The 21,005-nt window shown below is 41.4% G+C and overlaps 2 protein-coding genes across 2 annotated transcripts in view; one reads left to right on the top strand and one right to left on the bottom strand.

Annotated features, from left to right (window-relative positions):
* The first annotated feature begins 5,596 nt into the window (after positions 1 to 5,596).
* On the top strand, positions 5,597 to 20,046 carry PARP2 (poly(ADP-ribose) polymerase 2). Its single transcript, XM_007990641.2, has 16 exons — positions 5,597 to 5,717; positions 6,970 to 7,125; positions 7,432 to 7,502; positions 8,834 to 8,884; positions 12,673 to 12,769; positions 13,506 to 13,581; positions 14,713 to 14,815; positions 16,241 to 16,403; positions 16,966 to 17,104; positions 17,895 to 17,958; positions 18,040 to 18,174; positions 18,452 to 18,579; positions 18,735 to 18,834; positions 19,196 to 19,294; positions 19,537 to 19,661; positions 19,779 to 20,046. The coding sequence occupies exons 1-16, from the start codon at positions 5,672 to 5,674 to the stop codon at positions 19,936 to 19,938; spliced, it is 1,713 nt and encodes a 570-aa protein (XP_007988832.1). The 5' UTR covers positions 5,597 to 5,671; the 3' UTR covers positions 19,939 to 20,046.
* The window catches only part of TEP1 (telomerase associated protein 1), a 58,643-nt gene continuing 49,748 nt past the window's right edge, over positions 12,111 to 21,005 (bottom strand). Inside the window, exon 56 of the transcript XR_005236783.2 lies at positions 12,111 to 12,255. The gene's annotated coding sequence lies outside the window, so the exon portion shown is untranslated. The remainder of the gene's footprint in view (positions 12,256 to 21,005) is intronic.

Raw genomic sequence — 21,005 nt, 5'->3', positions numbered from 1 at the left:
CTCCCGGCACATGGATGAGCTCTTCTTCACCTTCCTGTAAGCTTCCATGCGTTCAGCTATGCCGAAGCTCTCTGAACCCTGTCCTCTTGGGCCTTTTACGAAGATTACATTGGATAGGCATGACTGACCATCATGTAGAAATGTGATTGGACAAAAAGAGTATGGTTTAACACTAATACACCAAATGGGGAAACCCAGCAAGGCCTATCTGTTTGGATTCTTCTTGGCCTCTCTGTGCAGCATTCCTTCCTCCAGGGTGTGGGACAGAACCCCTTCTGAAATGAGGGTCTTATGACCCACAATCAGAAATGCAGGGGAAGATTAAAGTCCTGCCTTGAGCAGGTGAAAGGAGGGCAAAAGAAGCTCAGAGAGAAACATTCTGCTTCCTGAGGCCTGCTTCTAAGGCCTAACACACCCCAATATTATAACAAGATCTGATCTATGGAAGCTATGAGCCAGGAACTGTGGATGAAAACCTATGTGTGTGTGTGTGTGTGTATATATGTATATATGTCTACGTGTGTGTGTATATATATGTATGTGTATGTATATACCCTTTTTCTGAGCTAATTTCATTTGAGAGGACAATAAAGATAATAAAGTTTGTAGTATACTTAATTTGCTATAATTTTTTTTTTTTTTTTGAGATGGAGTCTTGCTCTGTCGCCTAGGCTGGAGTACAGTGGCGCAATCTCAGCTCACTGAAACATCCACCTCCCGGGTTCAAGCAATTCTCCCGCCTCAGCCTCCTAAGTAGCTGGAACTACAGGCGCCCGCCCCATGCCTGGTCAATTTTTGTATTTTTAGTAGAGGCAGGGTTTCACTATGTTGGCCAGGTTGGTCTCGAAATCCTGACCTCATGATCTGCCCACCTCAGCCTCCCAAAATGCTGGGATTACAGGCGTGAGCCACCACGCCCGGTCAATTTGCTACAATTTCTTACGCTAGTCAAAGTGCTGATCCCTAATTAAAAGGACTCCTTTTGTTATCAATAATAAGAGACATAATATTCTACATATTTAATCACATTTTTAAAAATCCTTGGTACAGTTCTCAACCCCGATATTGAGAAGTCATCCTAAGGAGAGATCTAAAGTCCATGTCATGGTCATATTTGTTGGTACATAGGAATCAAATGGACTCCAGGTAGAATGAGTGCTAACAAATGCTGGGTTCCTGCAGGGTGACCTCCTCAGCAAATAACCACCCTCTCGTCATCAGTTATTCACCTGAGTGGTGATGAAAATATCTGCCTCAAAATGCTGTGCAAAAGCATTCTGGGACACGTCTCATGTAAACAGTGATTGACTCCAGTATACTTTCTAGTTGCATGATCTGCTATTTCTCCTTATTACATTTTATGTATTCTCAGACTATTTTTCCTAGGGTTTCAGAAATGTTACTGGATCCTATTTCTACACCTTCTTGGAACCCAGATAAAGAAAATAAATCTTATATATTTATATATTGCTTCAGGCCATAATCTTAGGTACAAATTAAATTATTTTTTATTCAGATATGGATGCTAATTGCTTAGTCCAATGTGATACAAAACCAAACAACTAGTCATTAGGAAGAGTTCTTTTCTATTTAAGAGGCCTATTTGTTTTCGAATCATGGGAGCTTAAGAAAAAAAAGGGGTGGCCTATTTTTTTAAACTTGGTTATCATAAATTTCTGCTTTTCAGATAGATTTTATTTTTTGAAAAAAAAGGAGACTTTCCCAAAAGTTATGCAGCTTTTATGTTTAGCTTGATAAATCCATTTTCCTATCATTATGATATGTCAATCTAAACTACAGATATTTAAATTTTTACAAAAGTCTTAGGAATTGATTTGCACAGTTGGCTTTTCTCTTTAGAACAACAGACTAATTTGTCATTTTTTTCCTTAATATTTTTCTTTCTACTATAGCAATTTTAACCATATAGAAAAGCAAAGAGAGGAATATAATGGACATCTATATGCACATTAGCTAGAAATTAACAATTGCCTTTATTTTGCCCTATTTGCTTCACTTGATTTATTTGTTTGAAGTATTTTAAAGTAATTCCAGACTGAGCAACGTGGCTCATGCCTGTAATCCCAGCATTTTGGGAGGCTGAGGCGGGTGAATCGCTTGAGCCCAGGAGTTTGAGACCAGCCTGGCTAACATGGCAAAACTCTGTCTCTGTTAAAAATACAAAAATTAGCTGGGCATGGTGGCGGGTGCCTGTAGGCTCAGCGCTTCAGGAGGCTGAAGCGGGGAATTGCTTGAAACCTGGAGGCAGAGGTTGCGGTGAGCTGAGATCACACCACTGCACTCCAGCCTGGGCAACAGAGTGAGACTCCATCTGTAAAAATGAAGTAATTCTAGATAACCTGATGTCTTATCAGAAAACACTGTAGCACGCTTTTTTAAAATAACTTTTTTTTTTTCTTTTTGAGAAAAGGTCTTACTGTATCACCCAGGCTGGAATACAGTGGCATGATCACAGCTCACGGCAGCCTTGACATCTCAGGCTCAGGTGATAAATTATCCAGCTAATTTTTGCACTTGTAGAGTCAGGTTTCGCCATGTTGCCCAGGCTGGTCTTGAACTCCTGGGCTCAAGCAATTCTCCTGCCTGAGGATCTGAGTGCTGAGATTACAAGCATGAGCCACCACACCTGCCCTAAAGGATATTTTAAAATCATAAATAGAATATCATTATTTTAAACATAACTAGAATATCATTATTCTAATAATTATTTTAAACATAACTAGAATACCATTATAATATCTAATAAATAATTCCCTAAAATAACCCAATTTTCAGTCCATATCCACGTATCTCCATTTACTGCTGGTTTGTTCAAACCAACATCCAAACATTGCATTTGATTGTTATGCTTCAAATGTCTCCTTTACTCTAGAACAGTCCTAACAATTTTTTTTTCTTATTATAATATGAAGAGAGTAGGCCAATTGTCCTGTCGAAAATTAATTTGCATTTTTCATACTATGTGAGCCTGAATATCTTTTCCATGTACTTACTTATCATCTGCAAACTGTTTATTAATGTCTTTCATCCACTTATCTATAGAGGTTTTGGTTTTAATTATGAAAATAAATTTGTTGGTTTCTTCCAGGTTTTTTTTGTTTTTGTTTTTGAGACGGAGTCTCACTCTTGTCGCCCAGACTGGAGTGCAGTGGCGCGTTATGGGGAGAGTCTAAAAAAAAAAAAATTTAATTTTTAATTTTAAAAATTAAAAATACAGGAGATTAGGACATTGACGCACACCGAGGAAAGACAGCATCCATCTGCAAGCCAAGGAGAGAGGCCTTAGAAGAAATCAACCGTGTCAAGACCTTTATCTTGGGCCTCTGGCTGCCAGAATTATGACAAAATAAATTTATTGTTTACAGACAGCTATCCTGTCTGTAGTATGTAATTATAGTAGCCCTAGCAATACATTCTGTGATCTTGAATAAATTAAATTTTTCTAAAGCTCAGTTTCCTCAACTATAAAATGGAGATAAACAACATATGCCTCATGAGGTTGTTGTGAGAATTAAATAATGTATGTAAAGCTCATAGCATAGTAAGAACTAAATAAATTCCAGCTATTATTCTTAGGAAGATTAAATGAGGTTATGTATGTAAAGCATTTAGCTCAGCCTCTAGTACACAAGAAAGTTCTACTAAGTATTAGCTTTTTAAATAAACTTTCATTTCATAAAGCGTTACATTATAAGTTCTACTAAGTATTAGCTTTTTAAATAAATTTTCATCTCATAAAGCGTTACATTATATTTTTTCTATCTCCAAAGTATTTCCTTTAAGACCTAGTCTAATTTATTTGTGCCATAATTAAGTTAGATGTAACAGGCTTTGTACCACTGAAACAGCTTAAGCAATCCTATCCAACAAACATTTATCGAGCACCTACATTTTGTCAGATTTATTTCCAACTACTTGATATGCTTTGGTGTTATTATAAATGCTACCTTATAAAAAAATTTTATTTATAGTTGTTTGAAGCTCTTTTATAAACATGCAATTTATTTCATATGCTATTTTCTATCAGTCTTGCTAGGCTTTGTAGTAAGGTCAAATTTTTATCCTGTAGTTTCTTCTAACTTTTAAAATATTCATAATCAAATTACACGCAATTAATGAGATTTTGGGTTTTTTCTTTCTAAACTTCACATCTTTTGATGAAAAAAATAAAATGTATCAATTTTCTCTCTCTCTTTTTTTTTTTCCAGACGGAGTCTCTCTGTCACCCAGGCTGGAGTTCAGTGGCGCGATCTCGGCTCACTGCAACCTCCGCCTCCCGGGTTCAAGCGACTCTTGTGCCTCAGCCTCCCAAGTAGCTGGGACTACAGGCGCCTGCGACCACGCCTGGCTAACTTTTTACTCTTTTTTTTTTTTTTTTTTTTTTTTTTTTTTTTTTTTTAATAGAGACGACGTTTCGCTATTTTGCTCAGGTTGGTCTATAACAGGTACTATTTTATCCTAACAATATGTTTCTAAATGATATTGGTGCCAAAATCAGGATCACCCAGTGATTTTGTTAATACATGCTTATTGAATCAGAAGGTCTAGGGTGGGGAATTTGCTTAAGTATGCAGTCCCCATACTTCGTGATTCTCATGCAGCCAAACATTTGGGCGCCCCTCACCCAATCTCACCAAGAACCAGAAGACCAATTAGCATTTTCGTGGGCTTCCTGCCCCATGGTTCCCTCTGTTCCCAAAGGGTTTTTGCAGTTTCACGGAACTTTTTCACATTCCACTCGGTTTTTTTGTTTGTTTTTTTAAGACGGAGTCTTGCTCTGTCACCCAGGCTTGATGCAGTGGCGCGATCTCGGCTCACTGCAAGCTGCGCCTCCCCGGTTCACACCATTCTCTGCCTCAGCCTCCCGAGTAGCTGGGACTACAGGCGCCCGCCACCTCGCCCGGCTAATTTTTTGTTTTTGTTTCTTTTTTCAGTAGAGACGGCGTTTCACCGCGTTAGCCAGGATGGTCTCGATCTTCTGACCTTGTGATCTGCCCGCCTCGGCCTCCCAAAGTGCTGGGATTACAGGCGTGAGCCACCGCCCCCGGCCCCGGTTGTTTTTTTTGTTTTGTTTTCAAAAATGGGCGGGGGAGAGTAGTCTGAATTGGGTTATGAGGTCCCCTCCGGGGTACCTCACCTCAGCCATTGAACTCACTTCGCTGGCCGTGAGTCTGTTCCAAGCTCCGGCAAAGGAGGCATCCGCCGGGCCCCTCCCCGAAGGGCGGGGTCCACGGCATCTCCTGCCCAGTCTGACCTCGCGCGGAGCCCCATTCTCTGGGAACTCACCTCCCCGAAGATCAGGGAGAGCCCTGTTAGGGCCGCCTCTGGCCCTAGTCTCAGACCTTCCCAAGGGACATGAGGGTGGAGTGACAGGACGCACTCAGCTCGTGGCCCCACTGATGAGCTTCCCTCCGCCCTATGGGGAAGGGTGGTCCCTTACAGAACTTATAAGATTCCCAAACTCAAAGACATTTCACGTTTATGGTGACTTCCCAGAAGACATAGCGACATGCAAATATTGCAGGGCGTCACACCCCTCTCCCTCACAGTCATCTTCCTGCCAGGGCGCACGCGCGCTGGGTGTTCTCGCGTAGTGACACTGGGCCCGCGATTCCTTGGAGCGGGTTGATGACGTCAGCGTTCGAATTCCATGGCGGCGCGGCGACGACGGAGCACCCGCGGCGGCAGAGCGAGAGGTTCGGAGCTCAATATCGCGGGAGGGAATGCGGAAGCGAGGAGTCAGAAAAGGAACGATGCCACCTACTGTGACCTCCTTCCCCTTCCACCTCCCCATAACCTGCACTTGGCTACCAAACCAGTTTGGGTGCTAAATTTTGTAAATTTAGCTTTTCAGAGCTTTGGGGATGACATAATTGTGCATAAAGCCTTGCAGAGCTGTAACAACTAATGTGCCAGTACTGTTGTTAATACCTAATGTCATACAATTTACAAAAAGTAATTGTGAGGCACACCATTATTTTATACACAAGAAAGGATAAGCACTGAAAATGGTGAACTATGATTCACTGCTTATGCCATCCATTCTAAGATGGATCCCAGTTCCAGAGGGTAAAATGCGAGTCTAGACCTATTGAGATACGGTATTATGTGTATAATGTTCTTAAGTGCATAGGTCCACCCTATAAATTAGGTACTATTGTACTTCTCTAGAAGTACAGTATTGTACAATGTTCTAATATTGGAGCAAGTGAAGTAGGAAGAGATCAAACACTTCTCCAAGTTTCCACAGATAAAAGCAGCAGAGCTAGGCTCTAAATTAGGCACAGACCCTTGAGCAGTTTACTAACCTTTATCCCATACCGCCTCATGTATGAGTTGGGTATTTGGGGGACATTGGGACACAAGTAAACAAAACAGATAAGCAGGCCTCAGTCTATGAGCTTACAAGACTCCTGGGGCTCCCTTTTATTTTGTTTTATTTCATTTGGCTAGAATAGCAATTTAGGAAGAATTACACAGACTGTTACACAAGGCTAGTGTGGGGACAGTTTTTATTGCCTCTTTGTAAACTTAGAAAATTATCTTAAACTGGCGGGGTGCGGTGGCTCAGGCCTGTAATCCTGCAATTTGGGAGGCCGAGGAGGGCAGATCACTTGAGGTCACGAGTTTGAGACCAGCCTGGCCAACATGGTGAAACCCTGTCTCTACTAAAAGTACAAAAATTAGCTGGGCATGGCAGCGAACGCCTGTAATCCAAACTACTTGGGAGGCTGAGGCATGAGAATCACTTGAACCCAGGAGGCAGAGGTTGCAGTGAGCAGAAATCGTACCACTGCACTCCAGCCTGGGCAACAGAGTGAGACTCCACCTTGAAAAAAAAAAAAAAGAAAAGAGAAAGAATGATCTTAAACCATTTCTTTAAAGGATTTTTTTCAATCTACACGTTTTCAGGTGTACTCATTCTTTGCTCATTTCCAAATTTTGTAGCATTAAATGAAAGCAAAAGAGTTAATAATGGCAACACAACTCCAGAAGACTCTTCCCCTGCCAAGAAAACTCGCAGATGCCAGAGACAGGGGTCGAAAAAGATGCCTGTGACTGGAGGAAACGCTAATGAGGACAGGACAGAAGACAAGCAAGATGGTACGCCAGGGAGGTCATGGGCCAGCAAGAGGGTTTCTGGTAGGAGTGGATCTGGGGATGATATCTTGTTATTTCAACTCTTATTTCTTCCTTCTTTCAGGATAGAATTAATTTCTCTATCCTTTGGGCATACCACAGCACTAATCTACTGCCTTGAATCCTCATTTTCATGTATTTGAGATGGATTGAGGCCTAAGGAAAGACTAGGATTGGTTGGGAGGACAAAGTTAATTCTCACAAGTTTCTGTTTAACCACAACAGCTGTTTTTGATTCCCATAAAGTAGTACCTATCTGTCTTTCCTCAGAATTTGTGAAGGCCTTGCTGTTAAAGGGCAAAGTTCCTGTGGACCCAGAATGTACAGCCAAGGTGGGGAAGGTAAGACACTCTGGACCGATCTTTAGTCCGTGGATGTCTCAGAGAGCATCCTTTGTTATAAGGACTCCTGTCTGGGATGCTGTTCATATTCATTTCAGGAATCCTCTCCAAAATATGATGAGTGATTAGTTTTCTCTAATGGCAAGAGATAGGAGTGGTAAGGCTTGGGGTTAATAATCAGGGCGTTTTTAAACATGGTGTGTTAGACCATTCTTGCATTGCTATAAAGAAATACCTGAGACTAGGTACTTTATAAGAAAAGAGGTTCCTGGAGGCTATACAGGAAGCATAGCAGTATCTGCTCCTCAAGAGACCTTAGGAAGCTTTTACTCATGGCAGAAGGTGAAGCAGGAATAGGCACTTCACATGGCAAAAGCAAGGGCGGGAGAGAGAGAGATTGGAGGAGGTATCACAGAGGGAGAGTGGGGGAGGTGTCACATGCTTTTAAACTACCAAATGTGTGAATTCACTATCAAGAGGACAGCAGCAAGAGAGTGGTGCTAAACCATTCATGATCGAATCACTTCCCACCAGGCCCCACCTCCAGTACTGAGGATTATAATTCAGTGTGAGATTTGGAAGGAGACAAATGTACAAAATATATGACATTTGTACCTTCTGTGATTGCCATCGGCTTTCTACACCTCATTCTCTTTTTAAACCAGAAAATGGTATCATTGTTAAAGGAAAAGTGTTTTCTTGTTCTAATGAGAAACTGTACCCTGGAATGGTATGAGTTACTGATGAATGGGGAAAAAAGAAGGCTACCTCTGGAGTAAGTTTTCTTTAACTCAGAATCTTTTTTTTTTTTTTTGAGATGGAGTCTCACTCTGTCACCCAGGCTGGAGTACAGTGGTGTGATCTCAGCTCACTGCAACCTCCACTTCCTGGGTTCAAGTAATTCTCTTGCCTCAGCCTCCCAAGTAGCTGTGATTACAGGTACCCACCACCACGCCCAGCCTCAGCTAATTTTTATATTTTTAGTTGGGACGGGGCTTGACCGTGTTGGCCAAGCTCGTCTCGAACTCCTGACCTCAAGTGATCTGCCCACCTCAGCCTCCCAAAATGCTGGGATTGCAGGCGTGAGCCACCATGCCTAGTCTAACTCAGTTAGAATCTTTTGTATTGTTAAAAAAAGGAGGCATGTTTTCATTTATAGTAAGGTTACACCCAGGTTACTGGTAGAACATAGGTTTGCAATTCTTTGCTGGAAGATGAATGTTGATGTTGCTGTAGAATGACAACTTGAGCCATAAGAAAATTTAGAGCCTCATTGTGGATCTCAGGGCTGAACCTATACTAGTGTTGATTTTTTTTCTCTCTCTTTCTAGGCTCATGTGTATTGTGAAGGAAGTGATGTCTATGATGTCATGCTAAATCAGGTAAGAGGTAGAACAGGTAGAACCATTGTATTTATGAGACCGTCTTCTTGATAATTATTGATGATAGAATCCCAGTGCTCAGATCTTTAAATTTTTTTTTTCTTTTTTTAATTTTGTTTTTACTTTTCGAGATGGAGTCTCACTTCATCTCCCAGGCTGGAGTACAGTGGCACAATCTTGGCTTACTGTAACCTCTGCCTCTCGGGTTCAAGCAATTCTCCTGCCTCAGGCTCCCGAGTAGCTGGGGTTACAGGCATGCACCACCACACACAGCTAATTTTTTGTATTTTAGTAGAGACAAAGTTTTGCCGTGTTGACCAGGCTGCTCTCGAACTTGTGACCTCAAGTGATCTACCCGCCTCAGCCTCCCAAAGTGCTGGGATTACAGGTGTGAACCAGCATGCCTTGCCTAAAGTCCTCTATATACACATATAAATATATATAAATATATATGTATATATAAATATATAATATATAAATATGTAATATATAAATATATACATGTATATTATGTATACATATATATCATATACACATATATAAATATATGTTTATAAATATCACATATATGATATGAATATAGATGATATATAGATAGGATATAATATAGATATATCAGATATATATGTATCATCTATATGATACAGGTGCATTATATATCATATGATATGAATATATGTCATATATACATATATATCATATATGTAATATAAATATATATTGCATATCATAGATATCATATATGTGACATGAATATATGTCTATATCATAAATTTATATATAATTTGTATATATTTTATATATGTAATATATAATATATATTTTACATATATATTTATATATAATATATGTATATTTATATATATATATTTTTGAGACAGGGTCTTGCTCTGTTGCTCAGGCTGGAGTGCAGTGGCTTTCAGCTCGCTGCAATCTCCGTCTCCTGTGTTTAAGCGATTCTTCTGCCTCAGCCTCCCAAGTAGCTGGGATTATAGGTGCCCACCACCATGCCCAGCTAATTTTTGCATTTTTAGTAGAGATGGGGTTTCACCATGTTGGCCAGGCTGATCTCGAACCCCTAACCTCAGGTGATCCACCTGCCTTGGCCTCCCAAAGTGCTGGGATTACAGGCGTGAGCCACCGTGCCCTGCCTTCTCTAAGAATTTTGTAAGTGTATGGCTTATAAAAAACTTTTATAACTGTTAACTCTCTGTTCATATCCTTTTGCACTTTTTTTTTTTTAAGAGACAGGATCTTGTTCTGTCACCCAGGCTGGAGTGCAGTTGGTGCAGTCAAAGCCCACTGCAACCTTGAACTTCTGGGCTCCAGCAATCCTCCCACCTAAGCTTCCTGAGTAGCTAGGACTTCAGGCACATGCCACGAAGCCTGACTAATTTTTAAATTTTTTATGGAGATGAGAATCTCACTATGTTGAATAGGTGGTCTTGAATTCTTGGCCTCAAATGATCCTCCTGCCTTGTCCTCATGAGGCACTGGAATTACAGGGATGAGCCACTGGGACAAGCTGTTTTGCACATTTTCTAAAAAGTTGTTGGTCCTTTTCTTACTGGTTTCAAGGAACTTTATATAATATGGAGAATAGCCTTTTGTCTGTAACATAAATCGCTTATATGTTTTCCAGATTTGTCATTTACCTTTTGGTTTTCTTTGTAGTACACTTTTTGCCCATATTGAAGCTTTAAATTTTTTCTATAGTTAAATTTATTAATTTTTCATTAAAAAAAAATTTTTTTTTTTTTAAGAGACAGTGTCTTGCTATGTTGCTCAGGCTGGCCTGGCCTTGAACTTGTGGCCTCGTGTGATCCTCCAACCTCAGCCTCCCAAGTAGCTGGGACTACATGCATCTGCCCCCAAGCCCAGCTTTCTTTTTAATCAAACTTTTTCTCTTGTTTATCTTTGTGGTTTTGAGTAGATAATACATTTGCCTCATTAATATATTTCCTGGATATGACTTCATATTTGAATTTATTGATCCAACATATGTAATTTTAACAACTAATTAGTATTTCTTTGTTACTGTTTCTTCTACTTAAAATACCACAGGCAGATAGAAAATACCTTAAGGTTGGCTGGGCACAGTGGCTCACGCCTGTAATTCCAATACTTTGGGAGGCTGAGGTGGGTGGATCATCTGACGTCGGGAGTTCGAGACCAACCTGAGCAACATGGAGAAATCCCATGTCTACTAAAAATACAGAATTAGGCATGGTGGCACATACCTGTAATCCCAGCTACTTGGGAGCCTGAGGCACGAGAATCACTTGAACCCGGGAGGCAGAAGTTGCAGTGAGCCAAGATCGCACTATTGCACTCCAGCCTGGGCAACAAGAGCAAAACTCCGTCTCAAAAAAGGAAAATACCTTAAGGTGGCCAGGTATGGTGGCTCATGCCTGTCATCGTAGCACTTTCGGAGGCCAAGGCTGGAGAATCACTTCAGGTCAGGAGTTCAAGATCAGCCTGGGCAACATGGTGAAATCTTGTCTCTACAAAAAAATACAAAAACACCTGGGCATGGGCCAGCTACTTTGGAGGCTGAGGTGGGAGGATTGCTTGAGCCTGGGAGGTTGATGCTGCAGTAAGCTGTGATTGAGCCATTGCACTTCAGCCTGGGTGACAGAGGAAAACCCTGTCTCAAAAAAACAAAAACAAAAACCATATACATTTTTTAAAGGAAAAGAAAATATCAAGCCAGGCGTGGTGGCTCATGCCTGTAATCCCAGTGCTTTGGGAGGCCGAGGCGGGCAGATCACGAGTCAGGAGTTCAAGACCAGCCTAGCCAACATGTTGAAACTCCGTCTCTAAAAATACAAAATTAGTCTGGCGCGGTGGCGTGCACCTGTAATCCCAGCTACTAGGAAGACTGAGGCACGAGAAATTGCTTGAACCTGGGACACGGAGGTAGCAGTGAGCGGAGATTGCACCACTGCACTCCAGCCTGGGCGACAGAGCAAGACTCCGTCTCCAAAAAAAAAAATTATTATCTTAGGCTCCTTTTTGTTCTAACATCTAATGACCTTTTTTTTTCACCAGTGGGCTAAGGTCATACAGTGGCTTTAGCATGTGAGCAAGCAGGAGATAGAAGTAGGAAGAGGCAGCATGCTTAACAAAGAAGAATGCCTCCATATCCAGCGCTCAGCCATACAATACCAGCTGCTGTGCCTTATCATGGACTTCTCTCTCTCTTCACTCTGAGTGATTTACTTACAGATACCTCTTTTTAGATACTGGCCATATTCTCTCTCAGTATCTCCAAGTCAGGTCAGGTTAGGTATGGGACAGATGAGGCAGTGGTTTTTCATATCGCTTGTCCCCTCCCAGTATTGCACTGCTCTCAGCTCATTGTCAAATTTCTGCAACCAACAAACAAAAGTTGTGGGTAGAACTGTCAAGGAGTAAGTCATTTAACAGTTGAGCATAACAGTTTTAGACCTTTGGAGCATCAAAATTGTTTTCATTTGGGAAATAATTATTGGGAGTGGATTGGGAGCTGGAAAACACAGATAGCTTAGAAAAATATCTAAATAGGGAGCTAAGGCAGGAAAAAACAGGAGGAGCCATTCAATGTGGGATATTTGAGGTTGGAGAGAGGGTTTAGGAAGCTTCTAGGCTCCCATTTTAATTCCTAAGAATCCAAAGTTTAATGCATAAGCCCTATTTCTTCTTTATATCTTTAATCAACTGGCACCTGTGATGAGGGATGAGTCATTGGTTTATGTGCTTTCCATTTGCAAAACTCTGCTTTTTGTTTTTGTTTTCATTCAACATAGACCAATCTCCAGTTCAACAACAACAAGTACTATCTGATTCAGCTATTAGAAGATGATGCCCAGAGGAACTTCAGTGTTTGGATGAGATGGGGCCGAGGTAATGATTTTTACTGAGATTTTATGAGTTGGCATTCAGAAAGTCAGAAGTAGCTTAGTGGGTGGCCAAAGGATTCTCTGGTTTTTTTTTTTTTTTTTGGAGACGGAGTCTCGCTCTGTCACCCAGGCTGGAGTGCAGTGGCCGGATCTCAGCTCACTGCAAGCTCCGCCTCCCGGGTTTTCGCCATTCTCCTGCCTCAGCCTCCCGAGTAGCTGGGACTATAGGCGCCCGCCACCTCGCCCGGCTATTTTTTTTTTGTATTTTTTAGTAGAGACGGGGTTTCACTGTGTTAGCCAGGATGGTCTCGATCTCCTGACCTCGTGATCCACCCGTCTCGGCCTCCCAAAGTGCTGGGATTACAGGCTTGAGCCACCGCGCCCGGCCGGATTCTCTGGTTTTAAATTGGGTCAGTAGAGGCTCTGAAGTCTGGGAGAGGCTTAGGAATCAAGTTGAGCATCTTGAAATTGGGGAATGGCAGGCATCCTCCTTAGAGTTCCCACTGGAAAAACTAAGAGTAGCCCATTGAGGCTGAAAACTCTTCTATAGTTGAACTGCTAGTAGTGCTCATAGACTATCGCAGTTAGCAGGTAACTTGTATCAACATGATTAGTTCCCTAAATCCTTTCACTTTCCCTTCTCCCTTTCCTGCCTGTTTGTCAGATGTTAAACAGAGAGACTTGGAGAGCTGGCCTGTTACTATTAGGAAACTATCTTACGTGTGGCGTTTACTTTGCAGTTGGGAAAATGGGACAGCACAGCCTGGTGGCTTGTTCAGGCAATCTCAACAAGGCCAAGGAAATCTTTGAGAAGAAGTGAGTGCAAAAAAGTGACTACAAAAAAATATACCCTCTTCTTAGATGTATCTACTCTAAGAATTTTGATTTAGACAGAGTTTCGCTCTTGTTGGCCCAGGCTGGAGTGCAATGGCACGACTTCAGCTCACTGCAACCTTTAAGCTTTAAGCAATTCTCCTGCCTCAGCCTCCCGAGTAGCTGGGATTATAGGTGCCCACCACCACACGCAGCTAATTTTTGTATTTTTTAATAGAGATGGGGTTTCGCAATGTAGGCCAGGCTGGTCTCAAACCCCTGACCTCAGGTGATCCACCTGCCTTGGCCTCCCAAAGTACTGGGAATATAGGCATGAGCCACCATGCCCTGCCTTCTCTAAGAATTTTATAAGTGTGTGGCTTATGAAAAACTTTTCATTTTGTAGGTGTGATTTGGCCTAAATGTTAATGTCTTTTCACCCTGACATTCTGTGGTCGAAACACCAAACTGCATCCTTAGTGATTAAATCAAACTAGAACTTTGAAAGTCACTAAAAACAGAATAATATATTTAACACATGGCTGACAAATTTAGGAAATTTGGGATAAGTGGAGACTATCATAGGGTAGAGAATATTCAGCTAGGGGCTGAGCACGGTGGCTCATGCCTTAAATCCCAGCACTTTGGGAGGCTGAGGCAGGAGCATTGCTTAAAGCTAGGAGTTTGAGACCAGCCTAGGCAACAAAGCGAGACCCCTGACTCTCCCCAAAAAAAAGAAAGAAAGAAAAAAGAATATTCAGTTAGAGTTTTTAAAACTTTAACTCTGATATAGATGAAGAACTTTCCGGAGAATTTAGGAACATGTTTCTTTCAGGGAAAGGGATTAGATGGATATCTTTTGTTTAAAATCTCAATGGCTTTTGTGGTGTTTGGGAAGGACAAGCATTGTTTTTCCCCATTTTTTAAATTCCATTTGTCTCCAGAGCTTTTTTATCCATTTAGTGTCCTCACTTAGAATTAGACTAATTTTGATTTATGGAAAGGTGATGTGTAAAGGAGCTCAGTGGTGGAAAATAAATTATTTGGAGATTTTCTGTCTAAGGAAACAGTTGTAAGTCCTTCTTCATAGTAGACCTTTATTTGTAAGGTTTTCTTACACTTTGGACTCTACAGATTCCTTGACAAAACAAAAAACAATTGGGAAGATCGAGAAAAGTTTGAGAAGGTGCCTGGAAAATATGATATGCTACAGATGGACTATGCCACCAATACTCAGGTAATTCTCCACTATACTTTTTGGAGGAAACCCATCTTCTTTTTTTATTTTATTTTATTTTTTAGAGGCAAAGTTGTGCTCTGTTGCCCAGGCTGGAGTGCAGTGGCACAATCATGGCTTACTGCAGCCTCAAGATCCCTAGGCTCAAGTGATCCTCCTACCTCAGCCTCCTCAGTATCAGGGACTATAGGCACGTGCCACTCTGCCCAGCTGATTTTTTTTTTTTTTTTTTTTTTTTTTTTTTTGTAAAGATAAGGTTTCACTATGTTGCCTAGGCTGGTCTCAAATTCCTGTGCTCAAGCAGTCCTCCTGTCTTGGCCTCCCAAAGTCCTGAGATTACAGGCATGAGGCACCACACCTACTTCTGTTTCTTCTTACTCAGGATAAAGCAGAATAGCTTAGATCATTCCTAGACTGGGACAGGCCAGGATATCGTGAGTCCTTTCTACTCACCTCAGGGGTGTTCTCACTGATCTTTGTAATCCCGAAGGGACAGTAAGAATGAGGATAGAATGTGCCTTTGTACTCTTGGCTGTTATTTACTAAGGTTCTTTTTTTTTTTGAGATGGAGTTTCATTCTTGTTGCCCAGGTTGGAGTGTAATGGCTCAGTCTCGGCTCACTGCAACCTCCAGCTCCTGGGTTCAAGCGATTCTCCTGCCTCTGCCTCTCAAGTAGCTGGGATTACAGGTGCCTGCCACCATGCCCGGCTAATGTGTTTTGTATTTTTAGTAGAGATGGAGTTTCACCATGTTGGCCAGTCTGGTCTTGAACTCATGACCTTGGGTGATCCACCCGCCTCAGCTTCCCAAAGTGCTGGGATTACAGGCGTGAGCTACCACGCCGGGCCTACTAAGGTTCTTATAAAATCTTAGGCCCTATTTCCAGAAGTTTATTGTTAGGACCAAGAGAGGAGTAATAAAAAATCAAACTGATTAAACAATTACATTTAAATTTCTCTTCACTTCTGGATATATACCACCATAAAAAAATTAATTTAGATAAACGGAGGTATACCAGGATGCTGAAAGTGTCCTGAAACAGTCACATATCCAAAAAAAATAGAGAAGTTTTAGTCTTTTTTAAGATGGGAAGATCTGAGCCATAATAGCTATCTTTATACACTGACATAATGAGGAAAGCCTTTTTTTCCTAGACTTATTCTGAGTTGTAAAATGTGGGAGGCAGAACTAGTATGGTTAACCCTCTATATCCATGGATTCAATGAACTGAGAATCAAAAATATTTGAGAAAAGAAACTGCTTCTGTACCAAACCTGTACAGCCTTTTTTTCCTTGCTTGTCATTATTCCCTAGACAATGCAATAAAAACTTCACAAAGCATTTACATTGTATAATATTGAGTGTTATAAGGAATCTAGAGATGATTTCTTAGATTTTCTTTTGTTTGTTTGTTTTTTGCTATAGGATGAAGAGGAAACAAAGAAAGAGGAATCTCTTAAATCTCCCTTGAAGCCAGAGTCACAGCTAGATCTTCGGGTACAGGAGTTAATAAAGTTAATCTGTAATGTTCAGGCCATGGAAGAAATGATGATGGAAATGAAGTATAACACCAAGAAAGCCCCACTTGGTAGGACTTCACATTTTCTTCTGCATTCTCTCCTCATAATTCCTAGTTCCTTTAATGGGTATTTTATTATCATTATGATTTAAAGCTTGCTGATAGTACTGAATGAAGAAAATGGGATTTGGGGTGACAGGTTGTATGGAGGGAGGAGGAACTATTTTGAAAGTTGAGGCTGGGTGTGGTGGGTCATGCCCATAATCCCAACACTTATAGGGAGGCCAAGGCAGGTGAATTGCTTGAGCCCAGGAGTTTGAAAACAGCCTGGGCAACATGGCGAGACCCCATCTCTACTAAAAATAGAAAAATTAGTCAGGCATGGTGGTGTGTGCCTGTGATCCAGCTACTTGTGAAGCTGAGGTGGGAGGATCACCTGAGCCCAGGAAGTTGAGCTGCATTAAGCTGTGTTGATGTCACAGCACTCAGCCTGGGCAACAGGAGTGAGACCCCATCCCAAAAAAAGAAAAAAAAAAAGTTGAAAGGTGAAAGTCGTTTTTAGGCAAGGACGTAACTACAGTTCACTAGCTGGGATCCTTGTTTGGAGTCTGATCTCTGGCTGGGCCTGCAGGGAAGCTGACAGTGGCACAAATCAAGGCAGGTTACCAGTCTCTTAAGAAGATTGAGGATTGTATTCGGGCTGGCCAGCATGGACGAGCTCTCATGGAAGCATGCAATGAATTCTACACCAGGATTCCGCATGACTTTGGGTAAGGCCTGTGCTGTTACTTCACTTTGTTCTTCTACCTATACATATCCCCTGTATCTATCAGCAGCAGCTATAATCTTCTGAATCTTTTATTCCTAAGAAAATGATCATCTTGAATACATACAGAAACAAAATGATACATAGGTAGCCTATTTAATCAGCTTACAAATAGGGGATGCAATCTCCTGGCTTGACCACAGCCATATTCTCTGACAAAGTAGAAGTTACCAACCCAAGAGAGAATGGGTCTAGCTATCCAACCACCAAGTAAAACACCTTCAGGCACATGACCCCCTTTTCCTATTTGAGGTGACTAAAACCACACAAACACCATTTCTCTGAACTCAAGTGATATTAGATAAACAAAATAACATTTTACATTTGTTGATTCTGTTTTCTGGTTTTCATCCTATTTCTATTTCTTTTATTGCTTTATAGAGCCCTGTGACCTAGAAATAACCCTGAGTGGTCAACAGGTCTACTGAGATAGAACTACATCCAAACTGTTCCTTGTTGATATTGATATAATTTTAAAATGATTTGATAAAAAAAGAATGCTAACTCTAGTCTCAAAAGTCAAAATCCACGTAGTTCATCTTATACCGAGTATATATTTAATATTATTTTATATATTTGGAAGTTAAGATCTCTTTACAGATCACTTTCTCTCTCAAATGGAAAACCTGTTTCTCATACCTGTTTTCTAAAGGACCTGTCATTTTCTATTTTTAGTCACGTGCCTTTTAGCCACATGTCAGAAAGCTCATTATGGGTTATATCTCTGTTCTTAGACTCCGTACTCCTCCACTAATCCGGACACAGAAGGAACTGTCAGAAAAAATACAATTACTAGAGGTGAGATATGTATGAATTGAGAAGTATTATATCCCTTATACCAGTTTCCTCCCACATTAATTCTATATCTCATCTTCTCAGGCTTTGGGAGACATTGAAATTGCTATTAAGCTGGTGAAAACAGAGCTACAAAGCCCAGAACACCCATTGGACCAACACTATAGAAACCTACATTGTGCCTTGCACCCTCTTGACCATGAAAGTTATGAGTTCAAAGTAAGAAAAATGATCATTTATTTTCATACTCTTGCACCCTTAAGACCACCTCCCCCATCCCACTGATCTCTAACTACTTCTGGTCAAGAGCAAATTGTCAATTAGGGCAGACTTTTTATGTACTAGGGATTTGGGAAGGCCAAGCTTTTCCTAGCTGCCTTGTAAGACTGTTTGGGAGCAGAAAGGTCTGCCAAGTTGTATCAGAATCCCCAAATTCTTCAGTTCAGCTCAGTCTCTTGTAGAGTCCACATTGGCCTTTTTGTCTTATTTTTCACAGGTTATTTCCCAGTACCTACAATCCACCCATGCTCCCACACACAGCGACTATACCATGACCTTGCTGGATTTGTTTGAAGTAGAGAAGGAGGGTGAGAAAGAAGCCTTCAGAGAGGACCTTCATAACAGGTCTGAGTCTAGCTTTGGGTTTGGAAAGACACTCCTTGCCCAAAAGTGCAGCTATAGAACTTATAAGAGGGAGTCAGAAGAAGGTGTCAGCTTTTTTATGCTTATGACCTATCTGTGCAAAACAACAGAGTACAATAATACTGGCTTTTCCTTAGGATGCTTCTATGGCATGGTTCCAGGCTGAGTAACTGGGTGGGAATCTTGAGCCATGGGCTTCGAATTGCCCCACCTGAAGCTCCCATCACAGGTTACATGGTGAGTGAAACTGAACTCTGTTAGGTGCACAGGGGAAAAGGATACAGTAATGTTCCCAGTACTTTTTTTCTTAGATTAGGATTAGGTGGTTCGCCTCCCCAAGAGTTAAGCCAGCTCACTGATAACCTTGTCATCTCTTACTGTGTCCCTCTTTCTTTAAATTCCTAAAGATACCTCGCCTTTCCCTTAGAAGGCAGAAATTCACAGGTGCTTCTACCCTCTCTAGAACAGAATTGTGAGGGGAAATGGAGAAGGGTCTATATTGTGTTTAAGGGAATGGAAAAACAGGGTCAGTGGTATGCACCTTCTCTCTAACACAGTGGGTTAGAAGCTGACCTTGGTATTCATTTATATATTTCAGTTTGGGAAAGGAATCTACTTTGCTGACATGTCTTCCAAGAGTGCCAATTACTGCTTTGCCTCTCACCTAAAGAATTTAGGACTGCTGCTCTTATCAGAGGTGAGGCAGGAGTATGTCTGTGATCTCTAGTTTATTCCAGTTTTTTTCCAATGAGAAAAGTTTGACCCCAGAACCAAGAAGTTTACCTGGGATAACTTGAGAGAGGACCAAGTACAATTTCTAGTACATTGGATTCCTCTGCTGGAGTAGGAGAAAAAAGTACTGATGGGATTTTCTATTTGGCTTTGGAGCCATCTAATTCTTAGTAGGATATGGGCATTCAAAGGTTTTTTGCTTTCCAGGTAGCTCTAGGTCAGTGTAATGAACTACTAGAGGCCAATCCTAAGGCCGAAGGATTGCTTCAAGGTAAACACAGCACCAAGGGGCTGGGCAAGATGGCTCCCAGTTCTGCCCACTTCGTCACCCTGTAAGTACTCAGAACCAGGAGGGCTAGAAGACTCCTTTTGGCTGGATAAGACTATGTTCTCTATTCCAGCTTCTGAACCAGAGACTGATGTTGACACACTTTTTTTCCATTTGGCAGGAATGGGAGTACAGTGCCATTAGGACCAGCAAGTGACACAGGAATTCTGAATCCAGATGGTTATACCCTCAACTACAATGAATATATTGTCTATAACCCCAACCAGGTCCGTATGCGGTACCTGTTAAAGGTTCAGTTTAATTTCCTGCAGCTGTGGTGAATGTTGATATTAAATAAACCGGAGATCTGATCTTCAAGCAAGAAAATAAGCAGTGGTATACTTGTGAATTTTGAGATATTTTATGTAAATAAAAACTGTACAAGTCTACCACTGGCTTCTTCGGGCTTTATTTCTCCAAGAACATATTTCTTCTGACATTAGTAGATCTCCATTTTCAGGACAGAAAGTACTCATTGTTCTGAGGGTTATTCAGTATCCTATTCTTAATGGCATCTGTGCATCAAGGGGCGCTAATGCTTTTACCTGTTTAATTCAATTTTTCTGCAAACTGTAATTTGGTGAGTGTTATCGCAGGAAGGGTAGAGGCAACAAAGGCTAAGCTGTTTTTTTCTTTCCCATCCATATGTATTCACTTGCCTTTTTCCAATTTATCCACTGCAGCCCAGTCTCCCACTACTCAACACTAGGACTCATCACATGTCCAAAAAATTGGGAAGCCCTTGGAGGACTGTCACTAAGTCTGAATACATCTTGAGGAGGAAAGGAAAAAAGTGGAATGAGTTTTTACATACCTTGCCCCATCTAAGAAGTACTAAAGTCCAGATCAGATCCTGATATGGTTAGGCTTTGTGTCCCCACCCAAATCTCATCTTGAATTGTAATCCCCAGAGTCCCCACATTTCAAGGGAGAGACCAGGTGGAGGTAACTGAATCATGGGGGCGGTTTCCCCCATGCTATTCTTGTGATAGTTCTCACAAGATCTGATGGTTTTATAAGGGGCTCTTCCTGCTTCGCTCGGCACCTCTCCTTCCTGCCACCCTGTGAAGAAGGGCTTCCCCTTCACCTTCCTCTGTAACTGTAAGTTTCCTGAGGCCTCCTCAGCCATGGTGAACTGTGAGTCAAACCTCTTTCCTTTATAAATTACCCAGCCTCGGGCAGTTCCTTATAGCAGTGTGAAAACAGACTAAAACCAAATTGAAGAATATTCTACAGCATTCTTCATCACTCTTGTTACCCAGGCTGGAGTGCAGTGGTGCGATACTCGGGAGACTGGGGCAGGAGGATCACTGAGCCCTAGAGGCCTAGGTTGTGGTGAGCTGTGATT

This window comes from Chlorocebus sabaeus, chromosome 29, assembly GCF_047675955.1.
Source record: "Chlorocebus sabaeus isolate Y175 chromosome 29, mChlSab1.0.hap1, whole genome shotgun sequence".
In the NCBI taxonomy this organism is placed as follows: Eukaryota; Metazoa; Chordata; class Mammalia; order Primates; family Cercopithecidae; genus Chlorocebus; species Chlorocebus sabaeus.
The sequence above is the reverse complement of the archived record's forward strand: the minus strand, read 5'-3'. Positions and strand labels throughout refer to the sequence as shown.